The 24319-nt window shown below is 40.1% G+C and overlaps 3 protein-coding genes and 1 long non-coding RNA gene across 5 annotated transcripts; 3 read left to right on the top strand and 1 right to left on the bottom strand.

The window, feature by feature from the left end:
- The first annotated feature begins 5079 nt into the window (after positions 1 to 5079).
- vps72a (vacuolar protein sorting 72 homolog a) lies at positions 5080 to 7505 on the top strand. The gene is made up of 6 exons (XM_056742056.1): positions 5080 to 5474; positions 5620 to 5772; positions 5854 to 5965; positions 6384 to 6563; positions 6646 to 6790; positions 6883 to 7505. The coding sequence occupies exons 1-6, from the start codon at positions 5322 to 5324 to the stop codon at positions 7283 to 7285; spliced, it is 1146 nt and encodes a 381-aa protein (XP_056598034.1). The 5' UTR covers positions 5080 to 5321; the 3' UTR covers positions 7286 to 7505.
- A 165-nt stretch (positions 7506 to 7670) lies between these two features.
- tnfaip8l2a (tumor necrosis factor, alpha-induced protein 8-like 2a) lies at positions 7671 to 10571 on the bottom strand. The gene is made up of 4 exons (XM_056742057.1): positions 10527 to 10571; positions 10270 to 10350; positions 9852 to 10180; positions 7671 to 8225 (listed from the first exon to the last, which is right to left on the bottom strand). The coding sequence occupies exons 1-4, from the start codon at positions 10546 to 10548 to the stop codon at positions 7983 to 7985; spliced, it is 675 nt and encodes a 224-aa protein (XP_056598035.1). The 5' UTR covers positions 10549 to 10571; the 3' UTR covers positions 7671 to 7982.
- A 222-nt stretch (positions 10572 to 10793) lies between these two features.
- On the top strand, positions 10794 to 11716 carry LOC130416091 (uncharacterized). The gene is made up of 2 exons (XR_008906010.1): positions 10794 to 10904; positions 11445 to 11716. It is a non-coding gene; the product is annotated as an uncharacterized LOC130416091 (long non-coding RNA).
- A 1657-nt stretch (positions 11717 to 13373) lies between these two features.
- Positions 13374 to 24304, top strand: sema6d (sema domain, transmembrane domain (TM), and cytoplasmic domain, (semaphorin) 6D). 2 transcript variants are annotated; one of them, XM_056740996.1, is made up of 19 exons: positions 13427 to 13504; positions 13778 to 13828; positions 18207 to 18336; positions 18417 to 18531; positions 18674 to 18731; positions 18841 to 18897; positions 19141 to 19242; positions 19322 to 19412; positions 19581 to 19706; positions 19844 to 19932; positions 20751 to 20968; positions 21038 to 21169; positions 21255 to 21410; positions 21529 to 21702; positions 21924 to 22052; positions 22161 to 22238; positions 22350 to 22408; positions 22530 to 22583; positions 22745 to 24304. In XM_056740996.1, the coding sequence occupies exons 3-19, from the start codon at positions 18240 to 18242 to the stop codon at positions 23752 to 23754; spliced, it is 2745 nt and encodes a 914-aa protein (XP_056596974.1). In that variant the 5' UTR covers positions 13427 to 13504; positions 13778 to 13828; positions 18207 to 18239; the 3' UTR covers positions 23755 to 24304. The 2 variants fall into 2 exon arrangements, with proteins under 2 accessions (XP_056596975.1, XP_056596974.1); XM_056740997.1 differs by lacking the exon at positions 13778 to 13828 and having other exon boundaries at positions 13374 to 13504.
- The last annotated feature ends 15 nt before the right edge of the window (positions 24305 to 24319 follow it).

Here is a 24319-nt window from a genome sequence, read left to right as displayed (position 1 = left end):
AATCTTTAGTCAAGAGATCAAAGTAGGCCACTGAACATCAGACGTAGTCACAGACCACAACACAAACCGCTGTCATGTGTGATGTTGAGATGGTGCAGTGTATTGAGTTGAGACAGAGATTCATGATCAAATATAAATACACTCATGATGAAAGCAGCGACAAATAAATCACATTACATACCAGCCATTCCCAGTGACCTGTAAAGAATTCTACCGCTTTTGTTTGATGGAGGTGTGTTAGTTTTGTTGTGTAACTGAGCCGGATGAGTGTGCGGGTGAGGTCGAGATGGATTTGTCATTTTACTTTTATCTTTAGATAAACCAGAAGCACAAGGACTGAACTAGAACAAGACTTCCTGGAAGATTCTGATGAATTTTGCTTTAACAGTTCATTTTGTGTTTCCAAACCTCGCAACAGGAACAGAAAAACGTACAAATCTTTCGCCACTATGAGCAATACTGTTGTGTTTTTATTTCTGTAGTTTTGAAAGACTGATTCAGCAGTGGATGTTTCACAGGTCCCTGCTGCTATATCATCAACATGTTGAGTGTGAAAATAAATAAACCCAATGGGATCATGTCATGTGGTTGAGGGTCAAAGGTCGCTCACAGTGATGTAATGCCTTGACAGTTTTGCACAGTTGCAATGACAAGTTTTTCCATTTTCCTGATCTCTTAACACAGCAACACACCTAACAACACAGAATTGGCAAAACTGTTCGTTTCATGCTCAAAATCACACAATGTAAACTAAACTCTAGCACTCCTTTTAAAAATACACAAAACAATATACACTGTGTCCAAAACACCAACACATTCTCTACCTACCGGTACATGTAGTCAATCATAACACAATGTCATACAAACATCTGATGGAATAACACAAACAGCAGTTTATATTCTCAGGTGAAAGTGTTGGTCCCTTGATAGATGTGGACAACAGATTGTGTCCCAGATGAGATGTGTGTGTATTCACTGTCTCTCTGTATGATCGCCTGTGCTTTATGACAGGGGTTACAAACCGAAGGTGACTGTAAGTGTTTACCTGCTTTTTTTGCTACTTTTTTTAGAGTTGTTCACTGTTGTATTTTTCCAGTAAATAATTCATTTTTACCTCAAAGTGAAAGTTATTACAGTACAAACATTTGAATTGAACATGTCTCTTCAGGGTTATATACTGTACCTCTAACAAGTGTAGCCACTATTTGTAAGTTTGGAAACAATATGTTGTCTTTATACTGTTATATCCCATTCGTGTCACTATTTATCTAATATAATGTAAATGTTTCTATTAAAAATTATAGAGGGATGTGTGTTTTAGGAAGGGGGTCCCTCACTAAAGGTTTATCTTATGGTGATTTTCTGTCTCTCACCTTACATGTTTATGACAGAAGGTGTACATAAAGACTACGGCTGTGATTTATATAGTTGCATAACTTTATTTTGAAGTCTTGCAATGGAATAAAATGATAATGATAATATATTTGTGATGTAATTCACAATAAGACAGGTGTTTACTTTGACTTCAGAACGTGATGTTTGGTGAAAGCATTTGTAAATTTGGCAGTAAAACTACATGCTTTTGGTGTTGGTTGAGCTTGTGTGTTAATGAAGTTAAAGCAGTTTAAATGTGTGTTAAATGTTTGCATTTTGTGTCAAAGCAACAAGAAATGTGTTGATTGTATACAGTCAGATGTTGTGATACCTGTGTGAAGAGTTTAAGAAAAGTGTTAACAGTATTGGACAAATGAGAATTGTAGAAGAGTGTGACAGCAGATGATGATCATATATTTATTTCTCTATGTGGTTGGTGAAGATTCACTTTATTCAGATCGTCGACTCTTTTGTGTTCTGGAATGATGAGAATGCTGCTGACATGTTAGTGTTCAGGTCAGAGGTCACACAATTACACATGATATCCTAGCAACCAAACATGAATCACTGACTTAAAAACATCAGACGATAAAGAATGATTCATATGATTCACTTCTAGGTTACAGAGGTGTCTGCTGTCAGTCCGTTCTCTTTTAGATGGAAACGGCCCAGATTTATTACAGGTTAAACATATAGGTGCCCTCTATACAGTGGAAAGTTATTTAGAAAGGTTATTTAGAAAAGTTAAACTCATTTTATAAGCAAAATCCTCCACCTAATTTAATGTTCTAGTTCAGTTTTAAAAGTTTCATTGTAATAAAGCTGCTGTGCAAACTTCTTTGTAGGTCTACTTGTTCAGCACTTTTGATTAAATCTGTAAAAACAGAGCACATTACTTTTCCTGTATTTTCCATTTTGTGCTGCATTAAATTGCATTTTAGCATTGACAGAAATGTCTGTAAAATAAAGTTAAATGTAATTTTCTACCAGAACTTTATCCATTTTTACTGATTTAGGACTATAGCACTTCTAGATCAATCTTCTCATATCAATAGCAGAACTGATCCATCTATTGGTATAAAGTTTCCTCATGTCTGGCATCAGTTAATATATATAAATATATAAGAGCCTCTCATGTGTGAACTCACACCAGAAGATACATGACAGCTTCACTAAATAATACTTTTAGACAAACCGGTGACACACTATGTATCATAATGATGCTTCACGAGTTATCTTTCCTGTTTTAATCATATTTAATTATATTTAGCTTGTCACTGTCCATTATAAAACAGCCGTCCAATCACAAATCAGAGCAACCAAAGCACATCCGAAATAACGCGCAGTGACTCCAAAGCGTTCACAAGCGCCACCAGCTGGTCGTTTTCAGAAGAGCGCCAGCTATTATTATTTTAGCTGTTTAACAATTAACAATTGAATTGATTATTTGTAATCATGTAGTCATTAGAGTCTGTCAAGATGTTTTATTTGGGAGGTTAATCATAAATTCTGTTAAAGGATTTATCATCATGACAATAACACGGCTGTGTTGGGTGTCACTGAAGTTACTGAATAATCAATTACTGTAATTTAATTACTTTTCCCTTGAAAATTAAAGTAAGGGATCACTATCATTGTTTCTGTAATTTAATGTAATTAAATGTAATTAAACGAAATACTGTGTGTAATATATGTGTGTGCAATAGTGGAATTGACATCAAAATTCAAAATATGTGCTTAAATGTATAATTCTCACATTTGTAATACGTTAGTCACTAAATAAGATATGTAGTTTTATTCTTTATTTCAATGAATGAAGAGTTGTTTCATGTCTATCTTTGAATCACTGAACTAATCAGTTGATGTAGGATATTGAAAGTCATTAGTAATAAGTCATTAAATACTTTGTGGAGAGAGTCATTTGAATAGAAATATATTTACACTATTGAATATGTCATAATAGTGATTAATTACTATCTCAGAGTAACTTAAGCAACACTGCACACGGCTGTTTTTGAACATCATACATGTTAAGTAAAACTAATATAGATGAATAATCAACACACTGAGATGTGTGACTAATTGTTTTTGTTGTAAGAACACATTAAGTGTTAACATGTTTCTTGGTTCTTCTTGTGTGTGTGTTTAATGTCTACATGAGTACACGTGAGTACTGGGCTACAGACAGATAACAGGTGTTCTTATCGTTTTTTTCAACTGCTTACACACATTTTCATAAAGTTGCCTTTGATTTTCAAAACTTTACACACAAATCCAAGAATTGCGCACACAAAATACAAAATGCCTCACATCTCTTGGGAAGTGAAATGTACATTAAAAATATCACAAACACATTTCGATTTTTTTATTCACTGTTGTATTGCTGTAAGCATTTTTGGATGTGAATACATTGAATACTGTACACAGTACGAAATATACAAAAATTGTGGCATAATTTAGGGACATTGTTGTGTTTTCACAAATGTTTTATTGGCCAAAACCAAATTCCCGATAGCTGTCTCTTGGTCTTCAGTGAACATGTGACCTCGACCACAATAAAACCTTCACCTCTTCAGATTCAGGAACAGTGACTGTGTGCCATAAACTGTAACATGATATACTACTGTATACAATATATGGTCAGAATATCTTCTGTTGTACAGTGTGACTCCTCACCAGACTGATATAAGTGTATTAGAGCCTAGTGTTTCTTATGCTGAAATTGTTTTTACAGTATGTGTACATTAGAGGTTCTAAATACATCTTCTAATACATTCTAAAGGTTTGAATTATACCCGTCACTGTAAATCCACTCAAATTATGCTGGACTCTCTGATCAGCTGGTTTATCACATGATCAATGTCTGTGACCCTGATCTCATTCCAGACCATTCTTCTTGATCCTTGTCCTCTTCCAACTCGTCCTTTCCTCCCCTTGCTCTCCTCCTCCTCCTCTAATTCTTACTCTTCCTCGTCCTCTGGCTCTCCCTCCACATCCTCTTACTCTGTCTGCATTGTTTGCATCCATTGTTGAAAACGTATAACTTGACCCATGACCTGTTTATATACTCTTCTAAAGTCATGATTGGTTTATGTTAAGAAAAGCAATGTGAGGAGTTAGTTTGAGGCACTGATGAATGAGTGTGGCGGTTTGATCGGTTGTGTTTGAAAAAGGAAACCAATATACTTCTAGAAAGATATTTGTGTTACATAGAGAATTGTGTGTTGTGTTTTACAAAAAGTGTTTTGTGAAACTGAAAACTGAGTCAAAGGTCGAGAATAAGTGTATGGGTTTGGTTCTGTGTGTGGTTCTGGTGTTTCAGTGTCCGGATTAAGAAATTGTGTGACAAATAAACATTTTGTGTGTAAGCAGTTGGAAAAAACTGTAATGCAGAACAGTGTTAGCTAGATGAAGAGAACAAGTATATACTTAATAAATAAGTTTCAATGAATGTGTCATTTATGAGAGACAATTAAAAACAGCATGCGACCTTGAATGTAAACTGGATGATTGTCTCATTTAAAATGGAAGATATTGTTAAATGATTAAAACTAGTCAAATCGACTTGTCTAAATACTGATACTTTTAAGTTAGTTTTAATAGTTTAATATATACAGTTTTAATCCTACATGGTCCAGAACCGCCTCTGATAGCGTGATTGACATTTCCTCCTCCAGTCCAGCGTGTGTCAGTATTGAGTTGTGAACGCTTCCTCACACCGGAAGTTAGATTGATGTGCTTTTGTTGTCTTGTGTTCATCTCGCCGCGTTACTTCTTTAGTATTATCTTCGTTTATGAACATGGATTTTCAGTGATGTGATATAATATAATCATTTCCTGATTCGATAAAGAAATACTGCTGTGGACATTTATGAGTCTGCGGTGTGTTCATGCTCATCCGCAGGGAATAATCGCGAAGAGTGTTTAAAATAGAAATAAAAGATTAAATGACATTGAATCAACAGAGTTCAATAAGAGTAAAGATGAGTTTGGCGAACAGCAGAGATCAGCGCAGCACTGCGGGCAGCCGCATGTCTAAACTCCTGGACGCCGAAGAAGAAGATGAGTTTTATAAAACCACATACGGAGGATTCAATGATGTGAGCCTTTATATATATATATATGACATTATACTTCACAATCTTACAATATACAGATTTATGAAGCACTCATTGATGCGAGTGTTGGAGTATGACACGGTTTGATGTTTGTATAAACATTAGATGTGTGTGTTTTGTTGTTCAGGAGTCTGGAGATGATGAATACAGAGGTGATCATTCAGACACTGAAGATGAGGTGGACAGTGATTTTGACATTGATGAGGGAGATGAACCAGACAGTGATCAGGAGGACGACGCTCCCCGCAGAAAGAGCCGTGTCGTCACTAAAGCTTACAAGGTTAAAAGAACAATAGAAATGCACTAACACACATTCATGTTCCGTTAGAGATGTTGTGTAAACTGTGTGTGTCTCTTTCAGGAGCCTCTGAAGGTCTCCAAACCCAAAGTGAAGCGAGTGTCTGAAGAACCGAAGGCTGAACGAACCAAACCTGAGAGACGCCCCATTCATGAGCTCCAGGAGTTTGAAGAGAGTGAGTGACACACACGCGCGTACAGAATTATTGTGTGTCAGAACTATGGGGTTCCATATGTGCCAAAAATGTGTTGACTTGCCTTGTGCTCTACGTTTGTCTTTGTCTGGAGCCATTGCCTACTTCTTCTGGGGTCTGTTTCAAAAAGGAGGTTCAACCAGCTGTAGTCTAAACCTTGAACTCAGAGTTGGTTTACTTAGAAATTATAAACTGGTTTCACAACAGCTGATTTGAGTTAGTTCAATGTTGTAGAAACATTGATTATTGAAGAAATGTTTGGTGTGACAGGCTCATGGTGTTTTTAAGTAAAACAATGAAACATGTCTTTGTAAGAAGATACAGTTCTGGCTCAACGACAGGAACGAGTTATCCAAACAACAGATCTGCATTGATGGTCTCTTCTTCTCCTCTCCTTCAGTCCGTAAGTCTGTGCGTAAGTCCACAAGCGAGCACACGCGCAAAACAAACCAGCGTCTTCAGGAGCGTCAGCAGGAGGCCCCGAGGAAGAGAAAAGGAACTCTGAATGAACACGTGCTGACACAAGACGAGCTGCTGGCCGAAGCCAAACTCACTGCGGAGATAAACGTGCGATCACTGGGTACAACTGCGCTGACATCATCACGTGACATCATCTCAAGTGTGTGTGTGATCTCCATTCTAATGCTCTGTGTGTTTTATAGAGAATTATGAACGCTTGGAGGCTGATAAAAAGAAGCATGTACATAAAAAGAGAAAATTCGAAGGGCCAACGATCCGCTATCACTCAGTGCTGATGCCTCTTCTGCCCGACACACTGACCAAAGAGGAAAACGTGGATGTGGAAGGGTCAATACACACTCACTTTAATACATATAATGAACCATTTGTTTTTCATCTCAAAAGCCTAACATTGAGACTCTGTGTGTTTTATTTAATAGATTGGATCAAGACACACCCCAACCCACGCCTACCTCCTCCTCGTCTGTGCAGGGGGCGGGGTCTCTGTGCTCCCGCACGTACATCACTTTCAGCGACGATGATGCGTTTAACTCCGCCTTCCCCGCGTCAGCTGGTGTCACCCCGTCCCATCCCGTTCAGGAGGTATGTCCTGTTACCCATAAGCCGGCGCTGTATCGGGACCCTGTGACAGACATCCCGTACGCAAACGCTCGAGCTTTCCGCATCATACGAGAGGCTTACCAGAAATACATCACAGCTCACGGCTTCCCCAACGCTTCTGGAAACTTCAGTGGGAACAACGACACTGATTCGCCGGCAGCGAGCGCCGCCAAGAGCGCCCGACCCAAACTCACCATCAAACAGGGTGTGATCGCCACCTAGACACAATCACACCCATAATTCCTGAGGTCTCACATTATATCTGGTTTAACAGACGTCGTGTGCTGACGGAGCTCAGAGATGTGTTCGCCTGTTTGATTATTTTCTGAGGACTTTAACACTCTTCACCAGCGTTTGCTAACTTTTGATTTCTTACCAGTATTTTTTACTCCGGTTTATAAAGTTTCCAGTCAAAATGGCAATAAACTGATGTTTATATTTATATTTCCTTCTGTTGTTTGTTTTGTGTTTTAAAAGGAGACAAATCTGACATAGAAAGTAAAGATGTACAGGATTATATCAACATTTCTGAGTGCTGTCACGGTTTCTCATTTTATTACATTTACAGCTGTTAAACAAAATACAAAATATAAAAAAACTAAATGTGAACTGCATACAGAGTTATTTGTTTGTTTGTTTGTTTGCTAAAAAGAACTGTACATATAAATCCAGTCTTTGGGTTTCATATAAAGGTTTGATTTGGTAAACAGTCTCTTGATTACATGAGAGATGAATTCAGATTTGGACTCGTAAACGTCACACGATTGTGTGTCTCTGTTCAAAGTCTTCAAGCCTTTTGACACAAAAAAAGAAAGTACCACAAAGGTCCAGTGTGATTTTGAATAGAAACAAAGCACACATTGGCCTCGAGTTTCATTTCTGTTCATGTTTTGATTGAAATGATTTGTCCAGCTTCTGTTCAGAGTTTTTTCTCCTCGATCATGCGGTTGAGTCCGCTGCAGATTTTGGTGAGGTTGGCACACAGCGTGCCCTTGGGGTCATACAGATGTGTGAGGAGCTCAGGGTCAGAGTAATGGTTAAACACGTGTCTGATGCGATCCAGAGATTTAGGCGTCAGATGCTTTTCCACCAACTTCAGCAGTAAATCACGACATTCTGTCAGCTGCACCGTCATCACGTTCTTATCAAAGGTGAATTCAACCTGACAGAGAGATCATAAACATAAACCAACTGACACAACTCAAAAACTGCATTTTCTTCTTAATCACACATCTCATGGAATTGTGTTTAAATGTATACATTTGTCTTATTTGTGACCTTGGAGCACAGAACCTGTCCTATGTAGTACAGGTATATCTGTAAGCTAATTTTCCATTTTCTTTCTTATCATTAGGATATTAAGATCATTATCTCAGAAAGATATGTTGTATATTTACATTTAGTCATTTAGCAGATGATTTTAGCCAAAGTGACTTACAGATGAGGGAAACAATGGAAGCAATTGGAACAACTTAAGGACAACAAAAAGCATAAGTGCAATACATATTTTTACATATTCATATTATTCCATGTATGTACAGTGTTTCCCACTGTAAGTATATAAAAACTTTATTTGTGTGAGTGGATGCAGAACAATCGCAAATAAAAATGTCCAGAAACACGTCTACACTGCAAAAAATGACTTTCTTAGTATTTTTATCTTGTTTACAAGTTGAAATGTCTACAAGTTCTGGAATCAAGATGCATTTTCTTGATGGGCAAAATGTCTTGTAATAAGTCTTGTTTAAAAAAAAATGAAATGTATGCTTAAATGGGGAAAGAAAAAGAATATTTATTCATTTCAATTCAACGTTTCTTTTCTTACCTGATTGGCAGATTTTTTTGCTTATATTAAGGACAAATTCACTGAAACCTCCATTTTTATGTCTAAAAACAAGACCTATTTTTTTAAGTAATTTTCCTCATCTAGAAAATGCATCTTTATTCAAAAAAAATTGACATTTGTACTAGAAAAACAAAACAACTTTTTTTTGCGGTGTACACACTTCCCTCGCTGATGCCCGCTCTATTTCAGTTTAGAATTTGTGCTTTCAGGTTCATCTAGTTCCCACAACATCATTACATTTCTAAACCAACAGCGTGCATTAAAACAAACCTGTGTCTTCATAGCAACGGCCTGCTACAACACCTCTGATGAACCACTTTAAAGGCCATTTTCTCAATATTTGGATTTTCAAATAGTGGTCTATCGGCCAAATATCGTCTTATCCTAACAAATCATATGTCACTGGAAAGCTTATTTATACTACTCTCAGATGATGTTTACATCTCAATTTTGAAAATTTTCCCTTTTGACTGGTTTTGTGGTCCATAGTCACATTTGACAGTTAGGTTTCTGTATCGGTTTAGGAGCTGGACAAACACTAGGTTGAAATGAATGGTGTTGGGTAGTTTTAATCCATGTTTGAGTTAAATATTTACATTTTATTGAAAGCAAACAAGTTTGAGACTTTTTTTGGTTCTTAAAGCAGGAGCGATTCTGGAGTTTCACTCCTTCAGCCCTCATGAATCCAACCTAAACTGTGTCTGAACAACAGCAGTCACGTCTGTTTCTTCAAACCACTGAATAAGAGCATCAGCATTCATGACGCTCTTAATCATAAAGCTTCCTTAAACATTCTTTCTGTATAAAGAACCGTTCTGTTGCACGAAACACTCTTCATAGTGGAAGAAGGTTCTTGGGACTAATAAAAGTTTAGAGCCTAAAGAGCGTCTCTCAACATGATTGAACCTCACGCTCTGTGTATTGTGTGTGTTGTGTGTTCACCTCCTGGAAGCTGATGGCTGTCATGGCTCCATTGTGAAGCTTTTTCCTGAAGTCTTGAGCCAGACTCATTTCTTCTGGACTGAACTTCTCGTGTCGGAACAGAACTCCCACCTTCACGGCTATTTTGATCATGTTCTTCACCACCTTCTGAGCCTCGTTGCGGTTTCCCGTGTGCTCTTTGGAGACGCGGTACAGTTCGTCCAGAATCTCGCTGCTGTTGTCATCGATGAACATGTGAACCATAGACTTACTGGCCATGTGACTGAGGATCTTCTTCTGGGCCTTCATGGCCATGTCCTTCGAGCTGAAAGCCTCCATCCTCGGCCTGTCTGCACACACACACACAAACAAACTATCACTCTCACACACACATGTGCTATTCGTGTACGTGCATGACTGTATTCGTGTGTGTGTTTACCTGAGTTGTGCAGTCTGATCTGATGTGTTTGTGAAGAACGTCTCGTGTCTTTTGGAGGAAGTGGCGTCTTCCGCTGTGTAACTGTGAGAGGAAACGGTGATCAGAGAAGATATTGCACTTCTGCTTTTTATCGCTCTCTCGCACACTGAAATCCCTCTCTCTCCCCGCCTCTCACACACACTGACAGTGAGGGACTTCTAATATACTCCAGATTTAATCCTAGATATTATACCTCCTTTTAATCCTAGATATTATACCTCCTTTTAAAACTTGATTCATAGGTTTGATCAACACAATTCTACAGTCAGTTGTGTTATTTCTGTTTGGTCTGTGATCAGAACAGACGTCTCGCTCCTCAAACCGATGATGACATTTCTGTAACACTTTCATGTTACTTCTGTGAAATGTAATTGAAAGTAAACAACACGCTGCACGCACAATGGTTGTCATGGTAATGATGTTTAAAAGTGTGACATGAAAAGTGTTTATGTATGACTTCCTGTCTGATTGCTGAGGAATCGACTGAGATCAGAGAAGAGACGAGATGGGAACTCAAAATCTGCCAAATCAGAATCTGTCCACACACACCGTCTTAAGATGTTTACTTCAGTGTATATTCCGCTGGGTGAAGATGTGTCCGTTACTTTCTTATTTATTAGACGAGCATCATTATCAATATATTAATATTGCTTTTTGTGTTCTTTCATTAATTCATGCATATTTTCTTAAAGTCGGCATGAAATTAAAAACGTCAATTCAGATCGACTTACACAGCTAGTGGTATTCATTATAAATGATTTATCTGTGTGCATCATTTTATTGAAAAAAATGAATTGCACTTGTTATCTTTAATCAAAAACGTTAAGCTCCTCCCCCCTCAAGGGCGGAGTTGCAATGATTGACAAATTGCACACTGGATTACGAATCTGACTCTATTTTATTGACCACACCCAACTTTCAACGATCTAATCAGTACTCGATGAACGAAATAAAGTCCTGCCCGACATTCGTTCCCATTTCAGAAGTCCTTTCACTCGAACATATGTCACCATACGGAAGAAAAAACAATTGCTACTTCCGTTTCATGTCGACTTTAGGTTACAGTTGAATGTCCAGCAGATTGTCCTTCTTCAGTTTGTTGATGTGAGTGTATTTATGTGTTTTGGGAATAACAGTGAAGTTTCCAGAAAACACACAGATGTCTACACACGCTCCCGTGTGTGTGGGTCTCTACTGCAGGTCAAAGGTCATGATGAAACAGGACGTGGGAACAGGGCGGCAGGAAATGGAGGCTGTTCCTCTGAGTGTTTATCTGGCCAGAAAAACAACAGAAAGAAGGAGAAGAACAGATGGAGAGAGACTGTTCTCTAGAGTATTCTTACATGACACACGTTTGATTCAATTATCATAAGTGTTTTTATGTGGAAATACAGAATTGTGAACTGAACTGTGAAAATGTTTGTCCAATATGTGTTCAACCTGAAACTTTAAAATGCATTTATATGATGTTTTCACTCAATAGCACCCTGTCATACAGTATAAATCTTATGGTTTGCACAATATACTCATTACAATAATCTGTCAAGGTTAAGAGTGTAAAAGCATTAATCTCTTTTATTCTGAGTTTAAAGTGTGTTTAAATTGAGTCATTTAGCAGATGCTTTAATCCAAAGAGATTTACAGATGAGGTCAATAATTGGAACAACATAAGGATGACAAAAAAACACAAGTGCAGTAAAACTGGTCTCATATAGACCACCACAGTATACACAACTACAGGATTTTTTGAAAGAGTAGAAATGAGACAGAAGTCAGAACTGACGGGTCAGGTGTTGACAGATGAGATGTGTTTCCAGAAGATTCTTAAAGATGGACAAAGAACCTGAAGATCTTGTAGCAGAGGTCAGATCATCACTCAGATGTGTAGCAGATCCAGAGAAGGTTTGTGAGAGAGATTTCTTCCCTTTTTGGGACGGCACCACAAGACGGGATCCATTTGCAGAGCGTAAGGATCTGTGGGTACATAAGTCTGTGTTAGTGAGTGGACATAAGGGGGTGCAGAACCAGTGGTGGTCTTGTAGGACAGGAGCAGAGTCTTGACTTTGATGGGAGTCACTATGGGGACCCAATGTGACTTCATGAAGAGAGAGTGACGTCTGCTCTCTTGGGTTCAGTGAAGACCACTCTTCTGCATTCTGGATCATCTGGAGAGGTTGCCTTGTGCAAGCTGGAACCCCAGCTAAATAGTCCAGTCTGGACCAGGGCTTGCATTGCATGCTGGGATAGGAAAGGTCTAAGTTTCCTAATATTGAAGAGGATGAATCTATAGGACCGGGTGGTGCTGGCAACCTGATCTGTGAAGTTTAGCTGATGGTCGATCAACACTCGCAGGTGTCTGGCCGTTCTGGAAGATGTGATGGTTAATGAGCCCATAGAAGTTGCGATGAGTCAGACGGGATCACAAGCACTTCTGTTTTTGAAAGGTTCAGCTGCAGGTGATGGTCCTTCATCCACAGTCAAATGTCGGCTGGATGCTGAAATGCGTGCAGAAGCCGTCGGGTCATCATGCTGATGTGACAGGTGGAGTTGTGTCATGTACACAGAAAAGAGCAACATGTGTTTACCAAACCACACGCGTGTTTGTGTGTGTGTGTGTGTGTGTGTGTGATTATGTTGATGTTTGTCAGAAGAAAGCTTTTCCTTCTGCACTCACACAAGAGTCCATCTGCTCTACGACACACACACACACACACACAGAGAGATTATGGCTCTGGTGTGTGTATTATGAGAACAAAGCTTTTCAACATTTGCATTTTAATAATGACTATAAATGATCAGACATGATTAATTATTCTTATAGTTTATGCTTCTTCTTATAAATAAATAAAATGTCATAATACATGTCAAGTTGACTGGGCATCAACTTATCCTATGAACTGTAATATTTTCTTGTTTATTTTCTCATTCTTAATATTTGTGCGTTTGCACCGAAAAGATCAGTCTACATGATGGGCGGAGTCACTGCGTGATTGCGAACAGCCTACAAACTGTAATTGGCCCATATGTACATACGTAATGAGAAGGGTGTGTCTTTTTGACGGTAGCCACGCCCTATCTCTGTTTCAGCGCTCTTAAATTGTGTGATTGTGTGTGTGTGTGTGTGTATGTGTGTCTGCTCTCTGACGCGATGGAAAGTCCGAAAATATGGAATAAGATGATTTTCAATGTAAAACAGGTAAGTGTGAAGGTTTCTTCTTTAAACTACAGTCTGCTGGATAACCGCAGCAAAGTATTTAACTAGTTCACATTTAAACTGATCTCTGATCGCGCCACAGGAGTTTAAACAAACATTTAAACCGCGACCGTTAAACAATCTTCAGTCACTCGGTTAACCGCTCACAGCGGTTTTATGATGAAACCGTGAAGATGTTTGTCGAGCCCGATCGAATGTTGTAATCTGTCGCTATATGAGAGGATTTACAGCTCATGTCTGACCATCTGCCTTCAGAAAACGGCCAAACAGACTTTAAATGAGCGGAGTTAAGTGACAGAGACTGAGGTGAGATTCTCACAAACATCATCTGTTCAATCGACATAAACACGTTTATTTCAGAACTGTTGAAAAAGCTTTTCTCCTTATCTTCTGTAGATTTACCTGCAGCTTTCTCTCCTTCTTTTTTACTGTGCATGTTCATTTCTCTCTCTCTCTCTCTCTCTCTCTCTCTCTCTCTCTCTCTCTCTCTCTCTCTCTCTCTCTCTCTCTCTCTCTCTCAGCCCACTTTAACATTCTTGGGACACTTGTAGAGTTTGTGTTGGTTCTGTTGTGGGTCAGAACTGATGAGGTCGGACAGAAACTCCCCCAGAATTCCACATCATGAAGGAAAGAACAGAGCACCAAATTCTCCAAAATAACAAAGACTTCTAGTTCATCCACAAACATTCAGACATCCAATAATACCAATAGTGCTTTACAAATGACTATTGAAACTGAGAAACCAGAGCTTGTGTTGAATAAAAGAGAGAGAGAGCTTTAAATGTTGCTCAGGAAGCAGATGTGTGTTTTCTGTCAGAGGTGAAGTGTATTTTTACTCCATGTGTGAGAACACTAACAGTTCTTCTGAAAGCTCTTCTTCTCTCTCTTGGTCTTATTTCACTCCGTTGATCTGTTTCTCTTTATAATCAACACAACGCTCTAATCTCAACTTTCATTGATGTTAAAAACAATTAAAATACTTGATTATCAATGTATGTTTTTATCTTTGATTTAGAAACAGACACAGATGAGGTTAATCTGATAGCAGTGGGTGATGCATAAATTTGATTTAGGAACACGTAACAATCTCTGATTAGAATATGAGTCTTAATCAATTCCTATCAGTGTGACTAGTTGTTAAGACGCAGTCTTAAAGGGGTGATATGACACGGCTCAATAAATATTATGGTATGTTTAGATGTAATGCAATGTGTATTTTTCACACACCGTGCATGTTTGTATCTCCTCTCTGAAACATGCAGATTTTGAACAAAGCTCATGGCTCTGAAAAGTGAGGTGTGCTCTGATTGGCCAGTTCACCAGTGTGTAGTGATTGGTGGAATACTGCAAGCGTGTGAGGGAAATGTAACGCCTCTGACCATATGTGGAACATCATGTATTCGTTTAATTTGGCATCTTTGTTTATACGACTGGCGTCTGGAGGTAGAAAGATATAAATCTGATCAGTCTGTCCAGCAGTTTAAGAGTTTAGATCTAGTCTCATCTTGATTGTGTCCAGAATAAATGGAATGCGTTGGGTTATTTCTGCTAGTTTTCTGAGAATCACATCTACTAGATCACTGTATGTTTAGTTTTGTGAGGTCTCGCAAACTATAAATGATCTTCACCAGTTCACCAGATACGTCTGAAATCAACTGCACATTTTAATGAGAAATAAAAAGCTGCTCGCATGAGTCTTGTCACATACTGTTAAAACATACAGTTCCAAAATGACATGAGAGCGCTTTTAAAAGATACATTCATACTAAAACTCTCCTGCCTTCAGATTCTGAGATCTTGAGACACGACAGAGACAATCCCCGCTGCGCTCACAGACGGTCATACAGAGCTTGAGTCCCGTCTGATCCTCTCGATTACAGAAATGTGCTTAACCTCATCAATCCTAAACATTATATGAAATAGCAGCAGTCAGATATCAGCTGGATTTAAAAAAACATCAATGCTAAGAAATACTGGATGTTTAGTGATTAATTGGGCTTAAGGAACGTGTCACTCTATACGCCAAAGAAAAAAAGATGGAGGAAGATCACGTCAGAGATAGATGACCTACAGAACAATGACCTGAAACACTGACACATGTTAAGCTACAGTTCACGAGTGTCTCGCTCATAGCTTGACATTTCTCAGAATCTGCAGAGAAGCTCATCCAAATCCATGGAATTTAAGACATTTAGGCAAAAACCATGGGCAGAAAAACAGCCCACATGACCGAAAACATCTGACTACACATACGTGTGTGTGTGTGTGTGTGTGTAGAATGACTGATGTATGTGTTTTATGTGACATGTGTTATATTCACATGACACAGAAGCTTCTGAAGATTGACACTGGACTCTTGTTCATAACTGAACTGTGTTGAGACTCAACTAAAGCCATTACTCCAACATAAAGCAACTCTTACTGCACGTGAAACATTTACAGACATTAAAGTAGAAGACAATTCAGAAAATCATCTGTTTATCTTTTAATATATAAACCTATTTAATTGAGTAAGCCTGAACAATCCAGATTAGATGGAAAAAACACTGTCTGATGGAAGGAAGACTACATCCGATTAGCCATTACTTACCGCAACACGCACACACGCACACGCACACACACACACACACACACACACACACACACACACACAGGTTTCAGGGCTCTAGACTAACTTTTTCCACTGGTTGCACTGGTGCGCATAATTTTTTTTCTTAGGTGCACCAGCACAAAAGTTAGCTGCACCCAAATTTTCGACTACATCGCATTTAACATGTAATTGGTTTTACCAGTACACATTTTTTTAAAAAGCCAACTAGGCAAAATTGACATGTAAATGATTAACTAACAATCTGGTCAACATAAAGTTCTTTATTTGAAGCACAAATTTACAAGAAAGGAAACTTACTGAAAAAGTGTTGGTGCTTAAAGTGCTTCACTGAACTGAAATTTAAACTTAAAAGATCTCAAGATAAATGGACCAGGGCTTGACATTAAATTAACATTATTCACGAAAAAGTTGTCAATTGTTCTTCTCATCTTCTCTCATCATCCGTGGCTACATCCACTCTGTGTACCTGACGGCACTAGTCTACTCATCTCTCTGTCTGACTGCAGCACACGCATTTTCAAACGTACACACTAGAGGTTGCGCTAGACTTTTTTTATTGTGCGTCCTTTTTATCTGACAGGCTCTTAATAAATCCGTCATAATTTATTATTACCCGTCACTATGGTGCAAGGTGGCGTGAAGTCATCACGCTTTACGTGCGTCTCGGAACTTGTTGTATTTTATTAACTGAATGTCCAAGAAAGCCGTTGCTGTTAACATATCTTTTAATGTTTATGTTCATATGTGATTAGATCTGGGAAAACCCAACACATGGTGCAAATTTAAATAGGCCTTTAACAGTTTTTGATACCATATTCAAGCTCTTTCCAAATGGGTTTTTATTTTGCTCATGCCTTGTGTGTGTAACTAAAGTTATGGCTGAGGTTGACTGAAGCGCTATGATGTTCAGGAACGGAATTTAGAGAAAAACGTGTTTAAAGTTAAGTGATGAAAACAAAAGCACAACAGTCCAGTAACACAAGTGAAAGACTTACTCTTATAACAATTTAATTTTGTTAAATTTCCTGGTGCTGAAGTCTTTAAAAATACTGTACAAAACCGTTTGAACAAAACGAAAGTAAGTGTGTCCTGCACCATTTTCCTTAAAGAATGAGATCTCTGCCATTATCACTACACAAGGAAATGAATTAACATTACGGACAACAACTAATAAGCAGTGAAGCACGTTTTAAGTTGTGTATCATGTGCATAGACAAGTGTCTGGACTGATCATCCCTTGTATGTTTAGCGATCACGGTCCCGCTCGTTTTAGGGGTTTTACAAATTCCCATCATTGTAATCCAACAAAATGATGGACGACCTTCAGATTTTTTCGTCACTGGTAAATGACAGAGAATTTTTGGTTTACGCGACCTCTGGTACACACGTACAGGAATATCTGGACCACTCCCAATCAGAGGGGGTCCGCCCTTCACTATCTCTCATTGGTTTAGACCACGATGTGTGCCTGATGTGGGTCTGTTGTGTGTCTTGATGAATCACAGAGAGACCTTGGTTTAGGTGTAGATTAACTTCTTGTTGGGGTTGAATCAGTATTTCAATGTTGTTGTGGAATCATTTCTTTGGTTTGAATACGGGTCAGATCACACAGAACACATTTCTTTCACAGCCGTGCTCTTCATGTCTCACATGTGAGTTTTATCACAACATTTCAAGTTTAAAGAAAATGTGTGTTTGAACCCTGCGTGTGTTTTTAATCAGAATTTCACATCTGATATATATCAGCTGTCTTGCTCTCATACCGATGGGGTTTCATCTTATATAATATCTCTGACCTCTTACTGTTTAAACACTGAAACTCATTTTGTTTTCAATTACAACACTAATGTGTGTTTGACCTTAATCTCACACACACGCACACCAACACCAAAAAACTAATGTTGATCCCCGAACACATTTCTTAAACTCATGTACACAGATTTGAGAGCAAAATAGTTATAATATCAGCCCTTTAGGAACTGATAAGTTTCAGATGAGCTGCAGTGAAACATTCTGGTGTAAATGTGACCGGTGATGTGCTCAATCTGAACCTTTTATTGTTTCCTCATGGAGATGACCAACCGGACATGAGACTCCTCTGTTGTCATGGCGATGATCTCTTTAATTTGTCTCCTCCCTGTCATCGCTCTTGCCACACCCTTCCCCAGAGATCTACAGCCAGTCAGTGTGGTGGGACCGGAGGGTGAGTGACCCATCAGAATGAGAAGCAGTGTTTAAGTGTGAACAGCATTTCTTCATTGTGCTCCATCTTGTGTTCCACAGACTCTCACCTGTATCCCAGTTTTCAGGGTCTGATGTCAGACAATCACACGCAGCGTCTCGGTCTGGCATATCAGCAGATGATCAGAATCCAGCAGATGTTGTATATCGCTGCCAGGTCACTGTCATTCACACACACACACACACACACACACACACACACAAACCACATGTTCGATTTCTTCCTTTATTTAAGAATATATTGAAAACAGCCATTTCATTTTTAAATCATATAAAATATGTCTGCTCTTGTTTTTTAGAGACCATGTGTTTGTTGTGAATCTCACTGCTGCAGTAAGTCAAATTGTTCCACAGCAGGTGAGAAACACACACACGTGCTTACACACACACGTGCTTACACACACACACACACACACAAGCTCACACGCGCATGTGTCTTACATGTGTCTGTGGTGTGTATTTACAGATACTGACGTGGAGATCTACAGATGTGTCTAAGTGCGCCGTCAGAGGAAGAAACAGTGTAAGAACCTCCATCAGTGACTCATTCTTATAGTCATGAAGTGCACTTGTTGAAAATGTTGTAAATGTTTTCTGATGTTTCTTTAAGGATGTCACAGAAACAGGTTTGATGTACTGATAAGGTTGCCTTGTCTAATAAAACGCATTCAGTAGTTTGAGAAGAATTGGTTGGATGAATCTTTTCAGTCTCTATAAGCGCACACCTTCTGTTAAAGTGATATGTGTGTCTTTCGTTCTCTTTCAGGATGAATGTTATAATTATATCAAAGTTCTTCTGCCTCGGAACGATGAGACTCTGTTTGCATGCGGAACAAACGCTCTGAATCCCACCTGCAGGAACTACAGGGTGAGTTTACTCCACAACCACCTGATGTTCAGTCATGAGACCCGTGTGATGATTTGATGTGTTGATGTGATTTCTGAAGTCCAGCACACACGAGCAGGTGGGACAGGAGCTGTCGGGTCAAGCCAGATGTCCTTTTGAGTCTGGTCAGTCTAATGTTGGACTGTTTGCAGGTGAGACCCATTAACAGCAAACATACAGCTGTCAGCACAGGTCAGAGGACCAAACCATGAACCACAGCAGTCATGTGAGACTTTAAATGTGTGTCTGCAGAGAAGCGGTGCACTGAAACGTGTTAGAGAATAATGTCATTGATCGTTGTTTTGTTCTCTGTGGTTCAGGTGGTCACTTCTATTCCGCCACAGTCACAGACTTCCAGGCGAGTGACTCTGTGATCTACAGGAGTTTAGGAGGAGAGGGACGACCCGTCCTGCGCACGGTCAAATACGACTCCAAATGGCTCAGAGGTGCCACATGAACACCTTCACTTCTCATTGATGACAATCAGACTGATGACTTCACTCACTGACCGATGATGATTGTGACCATGTGTGTTATAATGACCTTTATCATGATGTTAAATGTCAACACTTCTTCTCGACAGAACCTCACTTTCTTCACGCTGTAGAATACGGCAACTATGTGTATTTCTTCTTCAGTGAGATCGCTGTAGAACACACGGCGGCAGGAAAGGTAGATGCACTTCTCTTTGTGTGTATTTGCGTCCATAGGTGTAATGCAACTCATTAAGCCTATGGACTGTCCCCTTGGATATAATAAACCAGATATATGTGTGTGTGTGTGTGTGTGTGTGTGTCAGGGTTCGTAAGCGTTTTGATAAAGTATGGATTTTTTAAAATTGTTTTCCAGGTCTGGATTTGTATGGAAAAAAGAAAATGGAGTATGTAGTTTCCAGACTATTGCCCTGTTTGGTTTTCTAAACTTTAAAATGAAGAATTTCTGATAGTAAATGTATTTTTATGAAGTTTGGAGCACTGCCAAAGATTGGCGCTATATTGTATTTCAATCTGGTAATATTTGTATAAAAATATCAGTTGACCATGTGAACTCATCACTGATAAACATAAGACATGACTTTAGCTATTGTTATCTAATTTGCACTCCAATTGTTCTAAAATGCTTAAGAAAATCTTTTTAGTTTGGGACAAACTCTGCGTACGGCCAGATTGAACATTGTTCTCTTTTCATGTTCATTATTGAATTCAATTTCAGCAATCGTTCTGGTGCGGTGGGTTAAAGGTTTACAGTTATTTCATAACTGTGTGTGTGTGTTTTCAGATGATTTGAAACCCTATTAAAGGAGTTGTTGTGTTTTCAGGACACTTGTCATTACTGTCTCCACCAACTCACAAATCCAGTCAAGTGTGTCCAGATCTTTGACTGGTAATGAATGTGTTTTTGCACAGACTCATAGTTGAGTTGACTGAGTTGAACACACCTCTGTCTGTCTCTCTCTCTCTCTCTCTCTCTCTCTCTCTCTCGTGGTGGAGGTGGTGTATTCACGTGTGGCACGCGTGTGTAAGAATGACAGCGGCGGCTCCACGCGTGTGTTGGATCGGTACTGGACGTCTTTTCTGAAGGCCCGGTTGAACTGCTCAGTTCCTGGAGAAACCTTCTTCTACTTTGACGTTCTGCAGTCTGTCACTGATGTTCTGCAGATCAACCGGCGTCCTGCTGTGCTCGGCCTCTTCACTACACAGATCAACAGGTACACACACGTGCTCACTCACACTTTGATCACACACACACGCGTGTTCATACCGTCTGTGTTTCCCAGCATTCCCGGTTCAGCCGTCTGTGGCTTCTATCTGGATGACATTGAGCGAGTCTTTAATGGGAAGTTTAAAGAGCAGAAGAACAGTGATTCTGTGTGGACGTCAGTGCCGGAGGAACACGTGCCCACACCACGGTCAGCTCCTCACAGCATCTTAACGCAGTGTTCCTTTATGCTGTACATGTGTCAACCCTCACATCACATGTGTTTGTATGTTCAGTCCTGGTTCATGTGCGGGAGAGGGTTCTGCGTCCTCGTTCTCATCCTCTGCACAGTTTCCAGATTCTGTGCTGTTGTTTATTAAGACACATCCACTGATGGACGAGTCTGTGTCGTCTATCAACAACCAACCGCTGATCACCAGCACCGTCAGCCGGTAACACACACACACGTGATTCTGTAGCGGTATAAACTGTAACATATGATGTCTAGATGGGCAGTTCACAGAGGTTTATTGTGCATAACATAAACATAAACATATTGTGATTGTGCAGGTATAAACTGACGGGGATTGTTGTGGACACGGCTGCTGGACCTCATAAGAACCGCACAGTGGTGTTTGTGGGTTCTGAGGACGGACGTGTTCTGAAGATTCTGACCAGCGTTCAACCCAACAGCACACACAGCTCCAAACTACTGGAGGACATTGATGTTTACAATCCCACACAGTGAGCGTTAGACGATGACCTTTGACCTTGAGCCTACTGTCACGAGCACTTTACTCCACAACATTTTACCCAAAAGATCACCTCAGGAACACATTTAGTGATGTCATCAACCATTGTTTTGCTCATTCTTCAGCAGATCTTTAGCACTGACAGACTGTTTATGCTGGCTGTACCCATCATCCTTCTCTGAGCAGGTGTGTGTGTGTGTTTGTGTGTTACAGGTGTAGCGGTGAGCGCAGGGTGTTGGGTCTGGAGCTGGATAAGGAGAATCATGCTCTGTTTGTGGCGTTTTCCAGCTGTGTTATCAGAGTTCCTCTGAGCCGCTGCCTTAAACACGGCACCTGCAAGAGGTCTCTCTCACACAGCTACAGAACACCGATTTCTAAACAATGAAAGCAAACATTACTCCAGTAAAGAACCTTTGACATTGACATGAGCATTTTACTGTTTCACTGCAGTCGCTGTATCTCCACACATGACCCATACTGCATCTGGCTGCGCACAGGACGCTGTGCTGACGTGGCCCCTGGATTCAAGTAAGAGTGACATCATTTCAATCCACAACAACCAATCAGTGGTGTCATGATAAAACAAGTGAAGCTGCATGAATGTAGGGTGTTTATCATCATGTGTGTGTGTGCGATCAGGGCAGGGTTTGAGCAGGACATTGATGGTGATCAGTCACAGTTACCTGACACATGTGCCGGTATGTTTCATTCTCTTCTGTCATGCTTAAGCGGTGTGTTTGTGTTCTCATTAATGTTCCTGATGACAGAAAAGAAACTCAATGAAAGCTTATTGAAACAGATTGTTTGTTGTCTGTTTAGATGTGATGTCATCAGCAGGAACTGATCAGAAGTCAGTTGTGGATTCAGCGTCCGGTCAGTGTCCACAAACACACACATGATCTGAATATTTCGGTTCAAGTGCAGCGAGATAATGATTCAACTGCCAGATTTATTATGAAGGCTGACAATTGTCTTCACAAGAAACCCGTTTGACATGCAAATTTAGTTTGTGTGTGTGTTGGTTCTGTCTGTAGGTGTGAAGCAGTTTCCTGATGTCGACAGCGTGAGCGGCAGCAGTTATCACATCACTCTGTTGGGTGCGTGTGTGTTGGTAGCGTTCGTGTTGGGTGCGTTTGTGTCGGGTCTGCTGGTGTCGTGTGTCTGCGGTCAGAGGTCACCTCGAGCACAAGAGCCTGAGGAGATGCTTCCACACGCTCTCGACAGCCTCGCCAAACTCAACCGCCTACTGGACACCAAACCAGACACCGGCTCACACATCTACAGCTCCGCCCTGCCCTGCAGGCAGCAGCCAATCAAATCACACGTGTCAGACGTAACATCCGGCCAACCTGTCGGGGAAGAGCTGGTGTCCACCCTGCCCACCCCCGATTCAACTCCAGAACTGCCAATCAAGAGTGTAAAGATCTTCAACAGCCAATGGGAGAGAAACCTGCCACCGTCCACCCTCATGCTTACACAGCAGGAACTTCCTGTAACACAAAACTTCTCTATGAAACAAACACTTTCTGACGATGACTGCTTCAAACATGGACAGCATGAGGTGGGCGGAGACGGTACGACAAGGGGACATGACATCACTGTGATGACATCATCTCTGTTGCCGTCGACATCATATTACAGCTGCTTAACCCTCCCTCAGAAAACGCCCACAGAGACGCCTGAAAGCACAACGTTTCAGCAGATTCCAGTGTCTCGCTTCCCCTCACAGCGACAGGTCCTCATCAGAATGGGCAACGGGGTCAGCACCACCCGTCAGCACAGTTTTAACCAGAAAGCGGCGGCGCCACAGCATCAGTCAGCATATAACGGAAACATCTACGAGACTCACAGAGCGCTGATCCTGCGTGACGCGTGTCTCATCCGACAGCACAGCTTCAGTGAGCCTCCTCACCTCCAGCGGGCGGCTGTCATCAGACGCACAGCATCCCTGAAACCACAGATACCCCCTAAACCCATAAACATACCCGTCAGAGCGCTACACCTGCCCACGGCTGCAGCCGCCAACACGACGCAACACTGCTGAAGGTCAGAGGTCACAGACTAGGAACACTAGGACTCTGGCTCTTTTTGGAATGGTATGATAGTATACTGAACAGGATACAGTACTGTAGCTACTGATTTTTAGTATGTGAAACATGTGTAGTATGTTAATGCTACATGACCTCATACATATTTCTGTTGCTAGTATGCTCTTCCCAATATAGCCGGGACTCCACAACAAAAAACAAATTTTTGTTTATTTCGTGGATGAGTGAAAGACTGAATATTTCAGTTTAACAGATGTATTCACACTTTCATTATTAAGAACACTGAAGGGATGAGGAATGACACAAGACACACTCTTAAAGTTAGCGCCACAACATCTACACATCAACAAAACTTGAGTCAGAGGAGACCGTGTGACATGAATTAATGGTGGTTTAATGGTGGTTTGTAAAGGGAACATGTGGAGTAGCAGACTTTGTATCACAGGATGTCATGTTAATCATGTTTATGTTTATGTTTGTTTAATAAGAGCACTATGTATGAATATTTGACCTCAGGTGACTGTGAATAAACTCACTGCAGATTTCTGTCTGTTTTAAGTT

This window comes from Triplophysa dalaica, chromosome 25 (assembly GCF_015846415.1).
Source record: "Triplophysa dalaica isolate WHDGS20190420 chromosome 25, ASM1584641v1, whole genome shotgun sequence".
NCBI lineage: Eukaryota > Metazoa > Chordata > Actinopteri > Cypriniformes > Nemacheilidae > Triplophysa > Triplophysa dalaica.
The sequence above is the reverse complement of the archived record's forward strand: the minus strand, read 5'-3'. Positions and strand labels throughout refer to the sequence as shown.

Coding starts and splice junctions, on each gene's coding strand:
- vps72a (XM_056742056.1), top strand. CDS start 5,322: ATGACATTGAATCAACAGAGTTCAATAAGAGTAAAGATGAGTTTGGCG. Junction 5,773..5,853: donor TCGTCACTAAAGCTTACAAG/GTTAAAAGAACA, acceptor TGTCTCTTTCAG/GAGCCTCTGAAGGTCTCCAA. Junction 5,966..6,383: donor GCTCCAGGAGTTTGAAGAGA/GTGAGTGACACA, acceptor CCTCTCCTTCAG/TCCGTAAGTCTGTGCGTAAG.
- sema6d (XM_056740997.1), top strand. CDS start 18,240: ATGGCGATGATCTCTTTAATTTGTCTCCTCCCTGTCATCGCTCTTGCC. Junction 18,732..18,840: donor GTCAAATTGTTCCACAGCAG/GTGAGAAACACA, acceptor GTGTATTTACAG/ATACTGACGTGGAGATCTAC. Junction 18,898..19,140: donor CCGTCAGAGGAAGAAACAGT/GTAAGAACCTCC, acceptor GTTCTCTTTCAG/GATGAATGTTATAATTATAT.
- tnfaip8l2a (XM_056742057.1), bottom strand. CDS start 10,548: ATGAATCAAGTTTTAAAAGGAG. Junction 10,181..10,269: donor GATCAGACTGCACAACTCAG/GTAAACACACAC, acceptor GTGTGTGTGCAG/ACAGGCCGAGGATGGAGGCT. Junction 8,226..9,851: donor CAGCCATCAGCTTCCAGGAG/GTGAACACACAA, acceptor TCTCTCTGTCAG/GTTGAATTCACCTTTGATAA.